At 45.1% G+C, this 18,004-nt stretch overlaps 1 protein-coding gene across 5 annotated transcripts in view; it reads left to right on the plus strand.

Annotated features, from left to right (window-relative positions):
* The window catches only part of kank1a (KN motif and ankyrin repeat domains 1a), a 53,094-nt gene that overhangs the window by 15,527 nt on the left and 19,563 nt on the right, over positions 1-18,004 (plus strand). For 3 of the 5 annotated variants that reach the window (XM_064296604.1, XM_064296607.1, XM_064296605.1), the window contains exon 3: positions 14,081-14,203. In XM_064296604.1, the coding sequence (XP_064152674.1) occupies positions 14,167-14,203 (37 nt within the window). In that variant the 5' untranslated portion in view covers positions 14,081-14,166. Of the gene's footprint in view, positions 1-3,149; positions 3,548-9,472; positions 9,785-14,080; positions 14,204-18,004 lie in introns of those variants that run through there. The other 2 variants (XM_064296606.1, XM_064296608.1) reach the window with 2 other exon arrangements.

Below are 18,004 nucleotides of genomic sequence, written 5' to 3' on the forward strand. Positions count from 1 at the left end.
AAGGTCCAAATGTGCCAGTTTTATTGTTACCTGTGCTAGTCTTGAATAAATATATCAAATTATTCTTCTGGCTAACAGCCAAATAATCAAAGCAAGGTGAAGCATATTTGTAACACTGGGTGATCACGTGTAACTTCCTGTTGGTGAGATGGAATACACAGTCGGACCAGTACACCTGGCGAGCTGCGTGGGTATTTTTATTGAGTTTATTAGCGCACCGGTCCATACTTACCTGCTGCAATCGCTGCTTTCCTTTGTTGCAATGCCAGCCCACCCATTTCCTGTGCTTTAGTACCAGAAGCAAATAACATTTGTCCTGTGTTATTTTATTTTGTGGTTTTTTTTATTTGTGTGTGTGCGCGCGCCGTTGAAAATGCGTTTTGGCACAAAGCGACGTGACGTGACGAAGTGCAGTCGAGAGGCTGTCAGGGAGGACAACGGGCCGCTCTGCCCCAGGGGGAAGTGGGGCGCTGCACAAAAGGCCGGCGGAAGGGAGCCCCCTGCCCCCTCCCCCACGGGACACACAGGCTTAGGGCTTCCCTATCCGGAGTGTCCATCCCAGATGGATCCCATACAGCCTGTCCCATCCCGGGAGAACTGGAACAAATCATTTTACTGAGACCCAAATGGGATTAGCTCTGTCTGTTTCTCTCTGAGGAAATCTTTGCATTGAGCTTGGGCTGTGTCTCTGTTTTTTAACATAACTTTTGAAAGTTATGTTTTGCAGAACCAGTAGTCCGTTCCGAATGTGGACTGAAAAAAAACGTCCCCTTGAATGTGAATTCAGATTTGAGGAAGTTTTATTTTAGGTTTTTTTTATTTGTAATGTTTCTGTGTGACACTAGAATTCTCAAGAAAGGAACTCATTGTGGCATGTGTTTGGAACTGGGGTCTGAAATGCCGGTGGTTTGACAGGAGAGACCATGGCTGTTGAGTCGTGACCAAATAGTTTTTTTTTTTCCGCTGACATTCAAAAGCATTCACTGCTTGAGTAGACTTCACTGTGAGTTTTGCAGGGTTTTGTTATTCTGTTGAGTTAATACTATTTGCAAACTTTGAAAGGTACATTGCATTGGTACAATTTTTTGTGGGATGAAAGCCATTGAATTAAATACATTACGTAGTTGTAATTAAAAAATATAATTAAAAGGTATCTCGGGTTATTGGACCCCAAACAGATTTTTATCAGCCTTATGTTATATTTCCTGTATTGAACAGGCTGACTGTGGTTGTCTTTCCCGATGTCATGATGGATGGAATTAAAGCCACTTAATAATCCATTACATTGTTGCCACGCCATAAGAACACATGCTCCAATATCCTCTTTTTTTTTTGAGAACAAAAGCTGGGTGCTTTCAGCGCAGCTAACGGACGAGCCCGCGAGATGAACAAAGGCGAAAGGTGTTCAAGCTGGCCGGGACATCTGGTCTAGTCACCAGATGGAGGTGAATAAATAAGCGGTTCAGGGCTGGAATATGAAATCAGAGAAAGACAATAGGTCAGCCTTTCCAAGATGCGCCCAACGATACGGGGCGAAGCAGGGGATAATCCCGGTGTCAGACGAGCTGCAAATGAACGCCAGCCCGCGTTAACCTTAAGCGCTCATTGTGCTGCGCGTCCCACGCGATGGCCTCACCTGCCACCTGCGTTTGTGCGGCGGGGTTTCTGAGCGCTCGGCGGTGGCGGAGAGAAAGCGCCGTGTTCGGAAGCGCTCCTTCTCGGCCTCTGGTTCCCGCGTCCTGCCCACAGCGCACCGTGAAAAGGGGGGCCGGTCGGCCGTTTCCGCGGCGATTCCACGGCTACGGCTCAGGGGATACGTCTGCCGCGCTGATTTCGGACAGGCGGAACGGGTGCAGGATGTGCCTTCAGGGAAAGGAAACAGTGGGGGGGTCGGGGGGCAACGATTGATCTCGGCGGCCTTTCTCCGCGGCAACTTAACGCTCCGTCCCCCCGTGTTCAGGAATAATCCCGTCCCACGCCCCCTCGGCACGGCGGAGGGCGGTGTCGGGGTTATGTAACGGCGCTTCGCCGGCCTCTCCGGGGCCCCGCAGCGTCGCGGTTTTCCCCCCGTTGCGTCTCGCTGAACTTTAGCCCGCAACGTGCGACGTGTCAGCTCGGAGCTGCCCCTCCAGCGCCGCTGCCCTCCCGCCTCCTGGCGATAATTGGCGGGACCTCGGGGGGCCGGGCCGCTGTGTGGTGTGTGCCAGGCGCGGGACGATGCCCGCTCCGCGCATTTCTCCGGGGTAATTGGGGAAGAATGGCCCCCGCTCATTAACACCCCCGTCCGTCCCGCGAGGTCCCCGCCCGCTTGGCAAACGAGCGGCCCTGCGGAGGGAGGTTTTTAACGAAGGCTGACGAGGTGTGTGTTCAGCGCGGAAAATTCCTCGGATTGTTCGCCGGGGGTTTGATTGACGTCATGTATCTGTAGGCTTGTTTATTTGGGGGGGGGGCGGAAGGTTTGGAAAAGCCAGCCTAGCATTGTTTTAACTCTAATTGAATTGAATACTTTTGTTTAAATGTCCTCATCCAAATTCAGATTTCGCACATCCTACGTTGTAGCACAGCCACTGTAGCACTGTTTACACATTCCCCCATTTTCAGTTCTTGGATCGTATATTTGTGGGGAACTTAGATTGATGGATAATGGTTTTGCCCCCACTCCCCCCCTTTTTTTTCTGTGTGTGAGATTCCGTTGGGTTGATGCTGTGGTAACACGTCTGGGTCTGCATGGCCTTTTCTCTGGGTGTAGGCTGGACCAGTGACTAACAGTGAAGTTGTGTTGGGAGATCCCACGCTTTACCCCTTTGTTCTCTGATGTGTCCGATGTACGTATTGTCTTTTGTTTGGTTCAGTTAACCTCGGACATCTCTTGGGAATTATGTCATTGCAGCCCCCACCTCTTTTTAAGATTTTTGATCGGTTTGGAGAGGCACGTTTCCTGTTTTGGAGATGCATGTGTGGGATAAAAATTTCACAGAAAGGTCAGACTTTCTGTTATACAGCTTGGAACGTGATTGAAAAGGAAAGCTGAAAGTGAATTAAAAAGAATCCTCTGTTTTAAAATGAGAAATATTTCAGTGTATAATGTTTTTTCCTTGTTATTCAGTACAGGATACTTTTTTGTTCGTTGTTTTCCCCTCTCTCTGGTTTTGTTTACTTTGGAGTGTTTTGTATGATAGCGGGAATGTCCTGCTGGCATGAGTGAGCTCGCTAGCACTCTCTCTTCCTGTCGGGAGCGTGTCCCCCCCCAGCGGCTGGCCGGGGGTGACTAACCCTGCCCCCCCCCCACCCCCCACTGCCCAGCTACGCTCAAGTGCAAAACAAATACGTGGCTCCAGCCGGTCCGTGGCCAAGTGCAGCGGGGCAGGGAGCAGATAACAAAAACGTGCAGATAGCGCGGTTCGCTCAGCGCTAGCAGCCGCTCTGCTTTCTCTGAACTAGGGGGGGGCTTAAAGCACTGGCTCGTGTGCCCTGCTGGTCCGGTCCCTCTCACCACTCTAGCTTTGCTCTCTCTTTCTTAATCTTCTCTTCTTCACAGAATATCAAGGTAAGAATGCAGTGCGGGAGGTGGATGTAGCCAGGCCACAATTGTTTGTGTTTGCTTTTCATTTTGCTATATGTATCCAGGGATGTAGCCACTAACTCTCATCTCCTGTCTTAACTTGTGCTTTCCTTTCTTTTGCCATCTTCATGTTTGTGCACAAGCTGTGAATAATTGAGGATTCACAGTATTGCAAAAGCAAGTCTTGTGAGATTGAATGCAATTATTAATTATTATTTACTAATTTATTTATTGAGGCAGTGCACGTGCTTGTAAACATCTGAGAGTGGGGCTTTATGCATGAGCTGTTGCTGTATGCCTGAATGTGTTTAGCGACTCCGTAGTGCACCTGCTGTGGACTCAGCTCCTGTTACTACGCGATTTAAGTAACTTCCCCTCTAGAGGGCAGTGTTGCCAGACATAGAAGTTTAGAGGAGTGTGTTTGCTTTTAGTGTGTTTCCAAAAGAAGCATAAACAGTTAAAGGGGTGCTGTAAAATAGCACAACATTTTTATATAATAATGTGGAATTTAACAGACTTTAACAATAATTGTGTGATAAACTGGAAGCAGATGGAGGGTACTTTTGAAGCCATGAGGAAACTGGCTTGACAAGATTTTAAAAAATGTTTGCTGGTTTGACAGCAGTTCAACAGAGACCTAATGGTGAATGCCTCCTGAGGGTGAATAGTTGACCTTGTGATTGTGAATTGTTCACCTTGTGAAATGGTGGGTTGCTTACCAACAACTTAGCACAGCATCTGCTATGTCTACACCTATATTGTGAAACCAAATTAACATGTTGTCATTCACAAATATGAAAGCAGGTAATAATTCGAAGATTAGTAATATATTCGTGTTTCACTTTAATGTGTTGGTAACATTTCAGTGCGCTTTTGGGAATTGAAGTCAAATCATTTCCCCGAAGTGGAACGCTGGAGGTAATTAAAGCAACATGTGCTTCAAAGCAATTGTTTCTTCCTTTTGCTGTTGTTTACTCGGCTCCCGTTTGTTTCGCAAGTGCCGCAGAAATCTGGGCATGTAAAAATAGCCGTCATGGCCGAGCGTTTCCTGGGGGTAATTGAAGGCTTGCATTCCTGCAGCTGGGCCGTGCTAACAGCGAGTGAAGCGGTCTTTCCTTCCGAGGCTGCGTTTCTGTGGCTCGCGCAGGCTGTCAGTTACGACCGCGGCCGCGTTTGAACAGATAAAACGCATTCCTAAAATAGGGATATCTGAGCCAGATTAGCATTCCAGAACTGGGCTCGGGAGATGACCGCCTTCAATATTGGACGGCCGAAGCCCCCTTTTCGCCGGAGCTGTTTTGTTCGCCGCACAAAGGATTACCTGTGTTGCGTATTGTAGTGCGCGTGGTGCTTTAATAACACTTTCACTTAAACAGCTCACAAACACACAATTCATTTCCATTCAAAATTATTTTCCTTGTGAGGACTTCAGTATTTTATCATGGTGTCAAGAGCATTTTAAGAAAAGTTGCATGACCACAATGAATATAAAAATTATATGTAGTAATATCTCTTCACACCAGTATTTCTTAAATTTGGCAGAGTTATGTGCATATTTAATCATGCCTTGATGTTTATATAAACATTGTGATATGTAAACTTAACCAGAATAGAGCTGCTGTCTACAAAGATAATACAGCAGTACCTCTCATAGATATAGGATATCACGCACCTTAATTTTTCCACTCCTCACTAGTCTTGTCCAACCAAGACACAAAGACGATCTTTTGATTTATATATTTTTTGATTGAACTGATATACCTTGCTTCATAAATCTCTCTCCCGATGTAGTCCATTCTAGAAACAGCTTACATTACTGATTTAAGGGCGGGTGCCAAAACGCGTAATAAGGTCATGTTTTTATCTCACTGTGAAACAACTCGTCAGATTGGGCCATAAAGCCTTGAACGGGATTTATTACGGGGGAGGGGCCAGCCTGTCTGACCACCATTCACTGTTATGCACTGTGTGGGCACCGAAATGGGTCTATCCACTTTGCTGGGCGTTAGATTCTGTAAAGGACAGTCTCAAATGTGCAGTAGTGAACACAATGTGACTGAACCGGGTTTGAAAAATGCAGGGGGACGAGTACTGGGCGTTTTTTCCTATTTTTTTTACGTTCCCTGGCGTGCCCCCTCACGCCCTTTTCCATTACTCTTCTGGGGCCTTTGCGCAAGCTGCCCGGATAATCATCGTTTTGGTGTTAATAAGTACGGGCGACCCGTTTCAGATGACGGCAGAAGCTGAGAGCTTAGAGCAGGGCTGCCAAACCCTGTTCCTGGAGGACTACCTCCATCCTGTATGTTTTCACTCCACGCCTAACAAAGCACACCTCGTTCAACAGCTGCGGATCTTGTTGAGCTGCTAATTAGTAGAATCAGGTGTGCCAAATTAGGGTTGGAGAGAGAACCTACAGGACGGTAGCTCTCCAGGAACAGGGTTGGGCAGCCCCGGATTAGAGTAATGAGGTGGCGGTGAAGAATGCTCGTCAGACACATTTTCTCACAGTTTTGTGTAATGGAGGTCAGTGCAGCTTTGTGAATAGTCTGCTTATTTTCACTCCTCTCTAGTGCTGTTTCCTGCCAACATCAGTGACGACAGACCCACATTCATGCCTACAATAGTTTGTTTGTTGCTTAGGAACATGCAGGCAGGACATTTATCTGGTAATGTTTTTATAACCATTACTAAGGACAAAAAACGCAAAAATGTAACCTTTCCCCAGGAAAAACAACACGTAGCGGATATGCGCTTCTAAAGACATGCTGTTCTGAGACCTGTCTCCTTTAGAGACTTCCTCTTCTGAGTCCTGTTTTCTCTTTTAAAGAGATTTGTTCTCCGTGATCTGCCTGGGCAGGGTTGCCAGAGTGTGGATTTTTGTTAAAATGTAGGGATTTGGAAAAAAGAAGGAAAAAAACAATGGGGGCTTTAGAAACATTTAACGGAGTTAATGCTGGCAATGTGTAAAAACATTTGAATGGGAGTCAGTTGACTTTGGGGGATTTTTGATAAATATTTAGGTAATGAATGTGAAAAGCATCTGGCAACATCGCAGCAGGGACCCTCTCTTAGGGACTCTAGATGGGGCTGTTGGAATGCTTGCAGAAGTCCCAAATGAGTGAGTTCTGCAGGTTATTCTAAGCTTCTGCTAAGTCTCTGCTGAAATCAATTAAAAATTAATCATAGGCATGTCCTTACTCTGAACAAAACTACTGAGGAAGTTACCATCATCAAAATAATCACCCAAACAACGCCCAATGTCTCTTTGCACTCAGGCAGTTCCAACTGTCTTCACATGAAGTCCTATCTGCCAGTGATAGCTGAGCCTGCCACATGTGGCTCAAAATAAGAGTTATCTGCTTTCAAGCACCTAAGTCCTGTCTTGGGAGGGCCAGAGCTCAGGGTCTGTTCTATCGCAGATTTGAACACTCTATCAGGGGAGCTTGGCTGTCATTATCTGCTTTATAGGCTCTTGAGTTCAGCCAGTCTCTGTGCATTTGGAATTCTCAGTTGCTTTACTCTCGAGGCACTGCGGGGTTATATACTGCAGGATCAGCTGTTTCTGTGTCGGGCGCCTCCTTGTCTGAACAATTATGCAAGTTCATTGTATTCGTAACCAATCCAGTAGAAGTGTGTAGGGTGATGAGCGTGAGATGAAAATGAAGCTAGAGCAATTTAGCAATGTTTAACAAATCATTTTTATCTGAATAATATGCACTGACATTAATTAATATTAGCAATATTAAAGTCAATTGTGAAAAATAGAAACTGTTAACTTTCATCCACAAAAATTTGCTTTAAGCCTATACCACACACACTACATTACCCAGAGGTTGTCTGTGGTTGAGATGAGAGGAGGTGCTGATTCGGGGTTTTGCTTTGTCAAATATATGTCTCGCGAAATATACTTTTTCCTCTCATTCCTTTAATTACATGTGGTTTCCCAGACATTTGGAAACATGGGCCCCTTTTATTTAGTTGATTTTATGGAGGATTGCGCGGCTTTGAAGTGAGATTCCCGTGGGATTTCCCTGTAGATAAAAGGGCAATTGGCCTTTCCGCAGAACGCCGACGAGGGTTTGGGTTGCGGTAGCACCTGGCCGTCAAATGGAGGTTAACGCAACTCTACAGGTGTGTCGCGGTCTGTTAATGAACCGCAGCTGCAAAAGCCAAACTGGGCTCGACGACCGCGGTGGGCACGTCCTCCTCCTCCAACTTCACCGGCCCGGCCTCTCCTGGTAAACCGAAAAACCAATTCAAGACTGCGGGACCCCTGCCAACAGAGACTCAAAGCCTTGTCTTTATTGCGGAAGCTTTCTGTTATTTAAACAAACGGAGGCCTTTTTTTTGGCAGAGTGCCCAAACGAGACAATAACCCCCATTCCAATTTCATGGTGGGCATAGTGGTTGGTTTTGGTTTTTTCACAGTTTGTAAAAACTTGTGTTGTCCTGAATTTTGTTATCAAATTTTGGATGGCCACAAGGTGAGCTTCAGACACTCACATCTTTTCCTACAGCTTAGGCAAAAAGGCTCTGAGTGCTGACTTTTAGTGGCAAATTTAGTGGCAATGTATGCCCTTGTTTCATCTTAGTCATTGAATTCAACAGTGGATACATCTACAGACCCCTACATCTCAGCAGCAGAGAACAGGCAAGGTAAAGCATGGCTTATTTGTTATTCATTGGACCTGGACTGATTTATATATTTAATAAAATATACTGTCGGTTATTCATATTATGATGTGGATTGTAGTTTTTGACCATATCAAACGCTTCCTGTAAATTGGGTACACGGAGCAGGCAGTTCTGAAGAAACTCTGAAATTTGGCCCACCAACCTGTCAACAAGTGGGTGTGTCCTGGCCTTATGTGGCCTAAACTCTGCAACAGCATTGGTCCTTTTTGGAGCATTAGCAAACTGCTGGGACCTGCAGGTCGCCCTGGGCGACAAGGAGCAGTCATATTACTTCACATGTGACTGCCTTGACTCCTCATTGCCAGAGGATTGTTTGTCTTTAATTTGATGGTCCTGTTGAGAGCTTGTGTTTTCTTTTAAAGGAGCAGTGTAATGATGACGTGGCTTAACTTAATTTCAGACTGTTTGGGTGCATAGATTAAGGGGGGGGGGTGTCTCTGTTACAAGGATCAGGATGGCCTTTTAAGTACAGCAAGATGCAGGGAAGAGGGCTGTTCCACATCCTGTTTTGTGTGGTGAAACCGACAGTCTAATTATATTCAGTTTTGGGGTAGATTTACCTTTTATTTTTAGATTTTTACCTCTGCATTGGTAAGCGTGTGTCTGTTAATGTATGGCCCAGCTCAACCCTGTTTACAGCCCTGTTTACAGCCATCCAGTAATACGCTGTGGGAACCTACAGGTGGTAGAATCCCACGTGCGCTCAAGGGGTGTACACGAGTCATCTCACGCACACCTGAGTGGCGTGCACGAGCCTTCCCATGCGCTCTCGAATGGGTGTGCATGAGTCATCTCACGCATACCTGAGGGGTGTGTATGAGCCGTCCCACACGCACGCTCGAGGGGTGTGCACGAGCCATCCCACGCATGCCTGAGGTCTGTGCACGGGCAGGCTGGACTGCCGTTTAAGATGCAGGAGCTTACGGTCTATGCTCTGGAGCACATCATGAAGAGATGTGCTCAGTGATCCACAGCATCTGAGGACAGGGGTGTAATTTGGGGCAGCTGAGACGTACAGCCGTCCAGCTACATGACGGTCAGAATTATTCTGCCTCAGCCTTTGCTGTCCTCGGGGGATCACAGGTATCAGAATGCCTTAAATCTCCCAGAATCCCCTGCAGCCCGCCACCCACACCTCTCCTGTTAATGTTCTACTCTCTGAAGTATGCTCCGTGTTCACTCGGGGCAGTAACGCAGAAAGATTTATTTATTTATTTTTATTTTGTTTTTCTCTTTCGCCCGCGGAGGACGGCTTTGAATGGCAGGGGGCGAGGCACCACGAGCGCTCGTTGGAGGTGTTCATTTTAGAGCTGGCCCCGCGGTTTTTCAGCTCGGTGTAAAAAAAACAAAACGTTCTGGTAATACGGCGCGAATCGTTTGGCTGTCATTTGAGGAAGTTGGCTAATCTTAGCGCGTAACCCGCCCCTTAGGGGTGAGGCGACAGTAAGGCGGGTCTCTGTACCGTGGTGACTCCATTCACACCAGGTGCCCGTGAGAGCTCGGTGGGATTTAGTATGAAAGTTGCAGGTAAGCACTGAGGTTTTCAGAGCCTTTAATGCCGAACTGAATCTTATACGAAGGAATGGCAAAGCAACTTTCCAACGCTTGAATTTTTATAACGACAAGCTTAATTATGCAATACCATTTACATTTTGCGAGGGGTGGTTGAACTTAATTTTGCCTCGTAATATCTCTAAACTGAAAGCATCTTTTGCTAATGTTGCATGGCTAAGTCTTAAGGCTGCCATTTTAGAAATATGCACTGTGAATATATTTGTCGACAATTTTGAAAATGTACATGCATTTTATTCTGATATAATTTTACTGGGTAAATGGTGATTGAATAGGTAGCAGAGAGGATTCTGGGGAGAATACAACTCAGACAGTGGTGGACGTGTTCCATTTTTGATTCATCAGATGCCATGTTGTAATATGATTCACCTTGTTATATATTTAAACAGGATTTAATGAGTCTTACATTTAGACTTAGATGACTAGATGACTGACACCATGTGCTTAATTTAAATATAGACACACATTCCAGTTAGCAGTGAAAACTGCTATATTTATTTTGAAATGTCCGGCAGGCGGTTACCACTAGCTCATATCCTAGAATTAAATGTTGCAGTGTAATTTTCTACATTGGGCCTGGCATTGCATTTGTATTTAGTCTTCAACTAATATGGTGCCAGTTGTTACATTTTATTGCCTTCAGGCTGTTCACACAGCAAAATTTGGACAATGCTTATCACACCCAGGTTTAGAACAGGGTTGGAACTTAATTCTCTTTAATGCCCTGCCACCTGTTTTTAAGGTCATGAAGCATACGTAAGTACCGAAGATAATTATGGACCTTTTGTTTCTTCTTTCCGCCAAACGCGTTTGATTGCATATTATCTGAGCTTTTACAATGGGGAGGCGTTTGCACCGAGCCTGTTATCTTTCGGAAGTAGTTCTCGTGTTCTCACGTCAGTACACAGTGCTGCAGAAATCCACTACCAAGTGTATGCATTGCGGCACCAGTCTACAGCCAAGGGCACACAGTAGATGGCTTTGATCTGTCGAGATGGCTGACAAGGTAAAACTGGAGTATAAACGTTTCTTTGACGCCAGTTAGGATAGGCTTGAACACATTAAACAGATCCTGCCATTTGAAGACTCATGTTACATGTCAGGCCGATGTTATCTATGGCAAGGTAAAAAGCAAAAGATCTGCGAAATTTCATTTGTTGTACCGTGCTTAACGAATGATTTGTAGCAGAGCTTGTCAGAGTTCAAATTTCAGATGAAAGATTGAGTAGTACTAAATTGAGTAATACAATAATTAGGCAGTCTCTTAATGGATGTCCTTATTGTTGCAGTTGCACAGAGTTTAACGTTAAATTCACGATTTGATCCCCTGAGAACATGCAATGACAGGGAGTACAGGAAAAGTTCTTCACCAATGGAGCCCTGCTTTTAATAAGTAAAGGACTGGGGTTGGTGGGAATCCTGTGGAGGGGCGGAGTTGGTGTTCAGTGCAGAGTAAAGCCTGTCCAATCCCTTTCCTGCCGGTGTCTGTGCTGGACCTGCCCATAGTGTCAGTTGCAGGATACTTGCTGTCAGTCTCCTGTAAGCCACATATCCATGCCTGCAAATCTAGGCCCCCTCAAATCACTGTCCAACAAAATGGCATCTTACCATATGCGGTATTTAAAGTACACCCATGCTTACCGCATACTGGTCGTGTGGGCACCCACAATCACCACAGAATCCCTGCTGAAAAGGACGTTCAGAACGTTCTGAATGATAGTCTGAGAATTTAGGTGGATTGTTCTTCATTGGTGGGAAAAAAAAAGATTTTTAAAATCCTTTTCTGGAGTTGAATTTCCTACACTGCCTTGACAGGCCTTGATTCCGGCACCACCAGAACCTGCTGCTGGTCAATGTAAGATGTTAGAGGTGAAGGTTTGTTTTCACATTTTGACTATGTGCAGCTGGCTTTCAGGTCTAATCCTTTCTGAAAGAGCTCAAATCCTGTTTTTGTTCATCTCTGGAATTAAATCGGAACTCGAACCCACCTGCACTCTTAGCAGTAATTATACACCGTGTGCCACTGACAGCCAAAAATGGCAATTAGAAAAAAGGTAGAATGCTATTTGCTCTATGAAGGTTTGTTTTTCGTTCAATTATTAGGTTATCCTTGGAAATGAATGATGTCTGGACTTTGTTAGTGTCATTTTGGTTTGGCTCATTGAGTGCTTGGGATTAATTGAAGTACAGAGACAACATCTTTCAGCCTATAGCTGAGTGTAACTTGTTTTAGGCTACTTTTAGTTGTGTAATGAATCTGGTTTCTGTAGTGGGATCTCTGTTCTTTTCCGTCAGGTATAGCAAGTGCTGTGAGTTTTTGAAAGAAAGCTGTGCCCAGATTTCTCAGCCTCTGGTGTTTTTCACTGCAGTTGTGTAAGATGGAATAAGTGTAACTCCCCCCTGGCAAACCGTAGCATGGTAATCATTCTAATGGGAATCTGTTAAATTCAAGAATAAGCATGTTTCAACCTCATTCATCTGTTGTTTATTATGTGACAGAGTTGATATATAATTTAAACAACCCCCCCACTCCCATACAATTTTTAACAAATTGTAGGCTATTTGTACAATGTGTAGGTGTCATGCACCTTAGTGTACGGTCTGTGGGATATTGAAATTTGAGCTTGTGTAATTTGTAAATAATATATTTTATTATTTTTTAAAGCAGAATGTGTGTCCTTCTCTGGTGTGTTGAAAGATGAAAAAAGGGTTCGCCTTTTTCGCCGGGAGCTGTCTCAGCCTTCAGCCCGTCCCTCAGCACCTTACCCTCAGTTCCCTTCAGGGATTTATGAGCCAGAAAAGGGCGCGAGCGCAACACCGATCCCGTCTGGTCCGCACATGTCTGTCACTACCCGACTCCCTCCAAAAACACGCTCCGACCGGATTATTTAACCGGGAACCAAACGTACACATACACACACATGCTATACACTGTCTGAACTGCGTAGCATTCTTCTGTAACAGGCAGCAGACTATCGAAGCTGTTAAATTACCTCGTCCGCCCAGAAGCGTTTATTTTTAAGATCTGCGATAAAATGAGAGTTGATATGACGGGAAGAGTATTTAAAGACGTGGTCTCTTGGAGCCGACAGTCTGGTGCTCTTTATCTGAACACCGCCCGGGTCTATATTTGATGCTGTCAGTGCGCCCTTCGCCACCTGCTTTGAGTTTGAATCCATTTGTTTAAAGTCTCTTCATTTATACGTATTGATAGTTATAGACATAAACAGATATTAACCATCTTTTTAACTTTAGAAAGAGAATGGACCTGGTCTTTTTTTATCCCCAGGGCTTGAATTTGTGTAGATTGTATAATGTAGAAAACTTGACGTTATGACAGTAGACATAATTTCAAAAGTGAAATTATGATTGCTCTTTGGAAAGAAAGATTCCATGTTTTGGATTCATAAGCCCCTAAGAGCGTGATGCTGTAGCCTGATTTGCTGGTAGTGTCTTAGTTTATTCCCGAGTATCTCTGAATGCGTGACCAGAAGCAATAAGCTATCTTTGTTGTGGGAGTGTGGTTCTCGTCGCTGATGGGACGGTGTGATGTCTGGGGGTCAGCATCCTGTCTCTATGACCTTTGACCTGAGCCCATATCCCAGGCTCCTGTCCCAAACACGGGCCCTTATGCGATAACTAATCAGGACAAGGCCACCCACTCATCATCCGGTATCAAAGAACAGTCTTTAGGAATGTCACTGCAGTGTTTCAGGAGATACAAGTTAATGTACTGTAAAGGTGTGAATTATTGTTGGAAAACGGGTAAGGAAATCCAGGCAGGAAATGAAAGTGTTGGAGGAACTCTCAGTTCTTGTTGCTAGAAAATCACTTGGCACAAATGGTCAAGTATGAGGAAGCCAGCTGTCAGCCAAAAGGACATTTTTCCCCATTGTTTTTGTTTTAGGAAGGCAGTGCCAGTCCATGGTGTTGGTCTACCCTTGTGTCTCTTCTTTTTCCATTAACATTGCTCTGTGTATGTGTGTGTGTGCATGTGCATGTGAGTGTGTGTGTGTGTGTGTGTGCGCGCATGTGCGTGCATGTCCGTGCGTGTGTGGGCATGGGTGCATGTGCACGTGTGTGTGTGTGTGTGTGTGTGTGGGCGGGGGGACGAGGGGGTTCGGGTGCACGTGCGTTTGTCTGCTTGTATAAATGTACAAATGTTTGATTTATAATATTGTGAAAGTTCATGTGTGGTCGTGTCGATCAAGCAGATTTCTGTAACCGTGTCTTTTGTGTCTCCATTTTCAGGTTGCATGGTAACCTGGACTTGGTGCATGGCATTTGCATGACTCCGCTAATTCTGAGTGTGGAACTGACTGCGATCAGACGCACCCATGGCTCAAACAACACACATTAACGGGAATACCTCAGGTAACTTTTAACAGAAGTTTTTTAATTTGACGATTGTGTTATTAAATGATATTGAGAAATCTTGGCTCATATTCATAAAGCATCTGAGAGAAGTAATGCTGATAGGTAAGGTTAGGATTTGGATGGGGTATATCTGATCCAGAATCAGTCCTGCTCTTAGATGATTTATGAATATGGGCCTTGATCTTTATAAGCTGTATACCTGGAGCCAGAAAGCACTATTACACAGGTTGTCATTAAAATGTAGAGTTGCCATAGCAAACTCTCTTTCCTCTTTCCATAATTCTATGTAAATCACAGGTTGTGAGTTGTATTACAAGTGAGAACCCTCCACCTGGGGTGATGTGTGTGAAGAACCTTCTGGAAGAACCGTGGTTGTCGTTTTATCCACCGCAGTGGAAACACCGCTACCACTCTTTTGCATTTGCACTAGAGTGGAAATACGCAAACGAGGCGCATTAATGGATTTTCCACCCGTAACTCCTGGGTCGTGAATAGGTCTCTAATTGGAGCTAGAGGGAACAATCGGTTGCTCGCCATGCCATGAATTCAGGTGCCTTTTTAAAATGCTCTGCAGCACCTTTATCAAGATCAAGAGGCTTACTAGACTGACTTGTTCTATAGCTTTAGATCATATGGCATAGGTGGTACAGCATTTTGTATTAATGTGTGTTTACTATAGTTGCTATTACTGATCATTTTTGCTGGGTCCTATCTAACACCTTTATAGATTAATGAGCACCTGTAAATGGTGGTCCATTCCTGTGTCCCATTGATTTAGTCATTTGTTAATTCATGCTGTTTCATACAGTGCTGTAGCGTTACATTAATTTACCTGTTTGTGAGCGTTCCTTATTCAGGGTAACACAGAGCTGTAGATGAGAATTGGCTTTAGAAGCAGAGTAGAATGTTTTTAAGCTTTTTGTATAGTCTGTAAACTTTTGGGTTAATGTCTTATTGAACGTTTGCTTGTCACGTTGTGAAGCCCAAGGAGACCTTTGTGCATTCACATCTTCAGTGGCATGAATGTGTGAGTTCACTGGAAGCCAGTCAGGTGACCTTTAAACATGCCAGCAGGACAAGGGCAGTTTGTGTCTAGTGTGTTGGAAATGGCTTGCCCTGCAAACTTAGTCTAAGCTTTTTTATGATGCCAAATAACCACATTGAACATTTGACTTATTCAAAACAGATTCAAAAGCCCCTTTTCTTTTGTTTTAAATGAAGTTATATACAGTTTGGTTAGGGTTTTATTAAAGAGCTGTATAATCAAGTGCACAATCAGCATATTTAACATACTTGGATATAGGCCTAATTTATACTTTATGTATCTTATAGACCACAGATAAAGTGATTGATTGCACAGTTCAGAGTACATACTATATATTTTTTTTTTCAAAAACATTCTGGGCTTGTGAAGAGCTTTGAGCCCCCGAATTCCTTTTTAGGTACAGAACACTGGAACCAGACTGTGCGCACGTGTGTCCGTGAGAGATTTTCACAGCGCAATATGAAATATTCCCTGTCAACCTTGCGGATCTCTGCACACATGCCCTGTGGCTTCACACATTCCGAGTTTCGCTCTGTAATCAGACGCACAAGGGAGAAAAGGTGGAACATCTGTGTGCCTAGAAAGGTATGCCCCCTACATAAAGCAGGGTTTTTTTTGTCAATGCGGGTGAACGGCCTACTCTTTGTGATCAGTTGCTGTGATCAGTCAAGTCTGATTATTAATTTATCAGTTACATGATTGTGATCAGTCTAATTTCTGATCAGTTGCGTAATATTCCGTAGCCATTTCCTTTTGCTCGCCACAACGATCTTAAAAGTGAGAATGGATAAGGCGTCCAGCACTTATTGTGCCTTGTATCATTGTCTTGATGTTGTAGCTTGTCATTCCTCCTAGTTTGACTTAGCATAGGTTAGGTCAGAGTAATGTTCACTGTGTGTACTGGACTTAATGTGTTCATGGCTATGAATAAATGTACAAAATGAGTATTGTAACTTAGGGGTCCTGTGTTTTGTAGTTGTTGCACTGACCTTTGGCATGCCCTTATTGTTTGTCGCTTTGGATAAAAGCGTCTGCTAAATGAATGTAATGTAATGTAAGTCTTTCTCCTGAATGCAATTTCACGCAGTACAGTGGTCAGAGCAGATACGGGCAGCTTTCTGTCGTAAGTGAGGGAGCCCCTTCGTCTCGTCTTTCCTTTCGTGAAAGGGAAAGCAGGGGGACGAACGGCGGACGTGATTGCATGCACTCCGCGTTTCGGCCACCCGGAGGTGTAATGGAAACCTCCGGGGGCGGGGGGGGGGAGGTCCCTCGCGGCAAATCCGAGCTCACCCAGATGGAAATCATCTTTAAAACCGCAGCCGAATAAATCTCCGAGACTGGCACGGCGGAGATGGAGCGGGAGGGGGGTGGGGTTGGGGTGGGCGGGGAGAGGGGGGGGGGGGGGGGCGTGGTCCTCTGCCCCCTCACCTCTGCTTGTTAATGCGGTGCAATTTGGGTCACCCCAGGGGAGAAGGTTTGGAGGTTTAGCTCATTGTTGGCACCGAGGCGTAATCCCCGCAGCTTGCCAGTGGCTAAGCGGGGGATTCTTTGTCTGGGACGACGGGGCTGAAGTGTACCTGCTTCGGGGTGCGAGGCCGCCGCTTTCCGCCCAGCTTTCGCCGCGGCGCAGCTGAGCTTCCCGCCGCTGGCGCCGGGCCATTGTCCGGGCGCCAGGAATGCTGGCATGCTTCTAAACGAGAACCGACAATGGCTAATAGTCTGCCGCGCTGTTTTCCCTTCCCATTTTCGACTGACGTAGAGTTCTGGCGATCTTTCGTGCTCTGGCGTCGATTCATTAGGCCTTTATAGACGATTCCCACGCTTTGTCAGAACAAGAAAGCAAGAAAGGGAAAGATTAGGTTGCAACACTATCTTCCATTTATCTTTGCTTCAGCCTTCTCGGTGCCGATTTTTTGGCACAAAAACAATTTGTCTGTGGCTTGCGAAACAAATCAAGCACTTGGCACTTGGCAAGTCATTTTGTACCAAAGCCATTTTTGGTATAAAAAGGCCATTATAGACCTTTGCGCTCGTTTAGTTGGGCTGTCTGTCCCAATAAGTAAAGCATAAATACAGTACAGAGCACCAAGCTAAACAAAGTTACCCAATAAAGTTATCTTCTGTGACTGACTGAAAAGCAAATCATTGACTTTTCCCCACTGTGCTCTGCTATCCATGAGAAAGAGAGAGAGATGGACAGAGAGACTGAGAGCGACGCAGAGAGAGAGAGAACGAGAATGGGAGACAGTGAGGGGGAGAGGGAATTTTTGAAAAATCCATTTATTAAACTACTGCCACCGGTGCAAAGATCAGATTATAATACACACAAAACACAAAAATTTATCATCAAAAAGAAAATACCAAATGTATGTACTACACTAACCCCCCCCCCCCCCACAACAGCCCAAATGTGACTGAACTCCACGTTATTTACGTGGGAGGGAGAGCTGTCTCCCTTGCCGGATGAGGAATCTCTATCCTGTCAGGTCCGTGTGTAGTCCCTGGTGATTCCCGTGCTATGCAGTCAGCAGGGAGGTTCGGCCTGCTGCACAGGCAGTTTGCTCCTGTCCAATAAAATCCCGCAGTCAGAGGGAGTGGTGAGGAGCGCAAGTAATCCTGAGGGGAGTGGTTTCTTTTGGTCTTCAGTGGTGTTAAGGGTTGGCGGGGAAGGAAGGAAAAAAACAGATCTCTTTAACAGCAGTCCTTTTCCTCCGGATTGTAAGAATTTAGATAATCACTTTAGGTAGTTTGAG

Source organism: Anguilla rostrata, chromosome 10, assembly GCF_018555375.3.
Source record: "Anguilla rostrata isolate EN2019 chromosome 10, ASM1855537v3, whole genome shotgun sequence".
Taxonomy (NCBI): domain Eukaryota; kingdom Metazoa; phylum Chordata; class Actinopteri; order Anguilliformes; family Anguillidae; genus Anguilla; species Anguilla rostrata.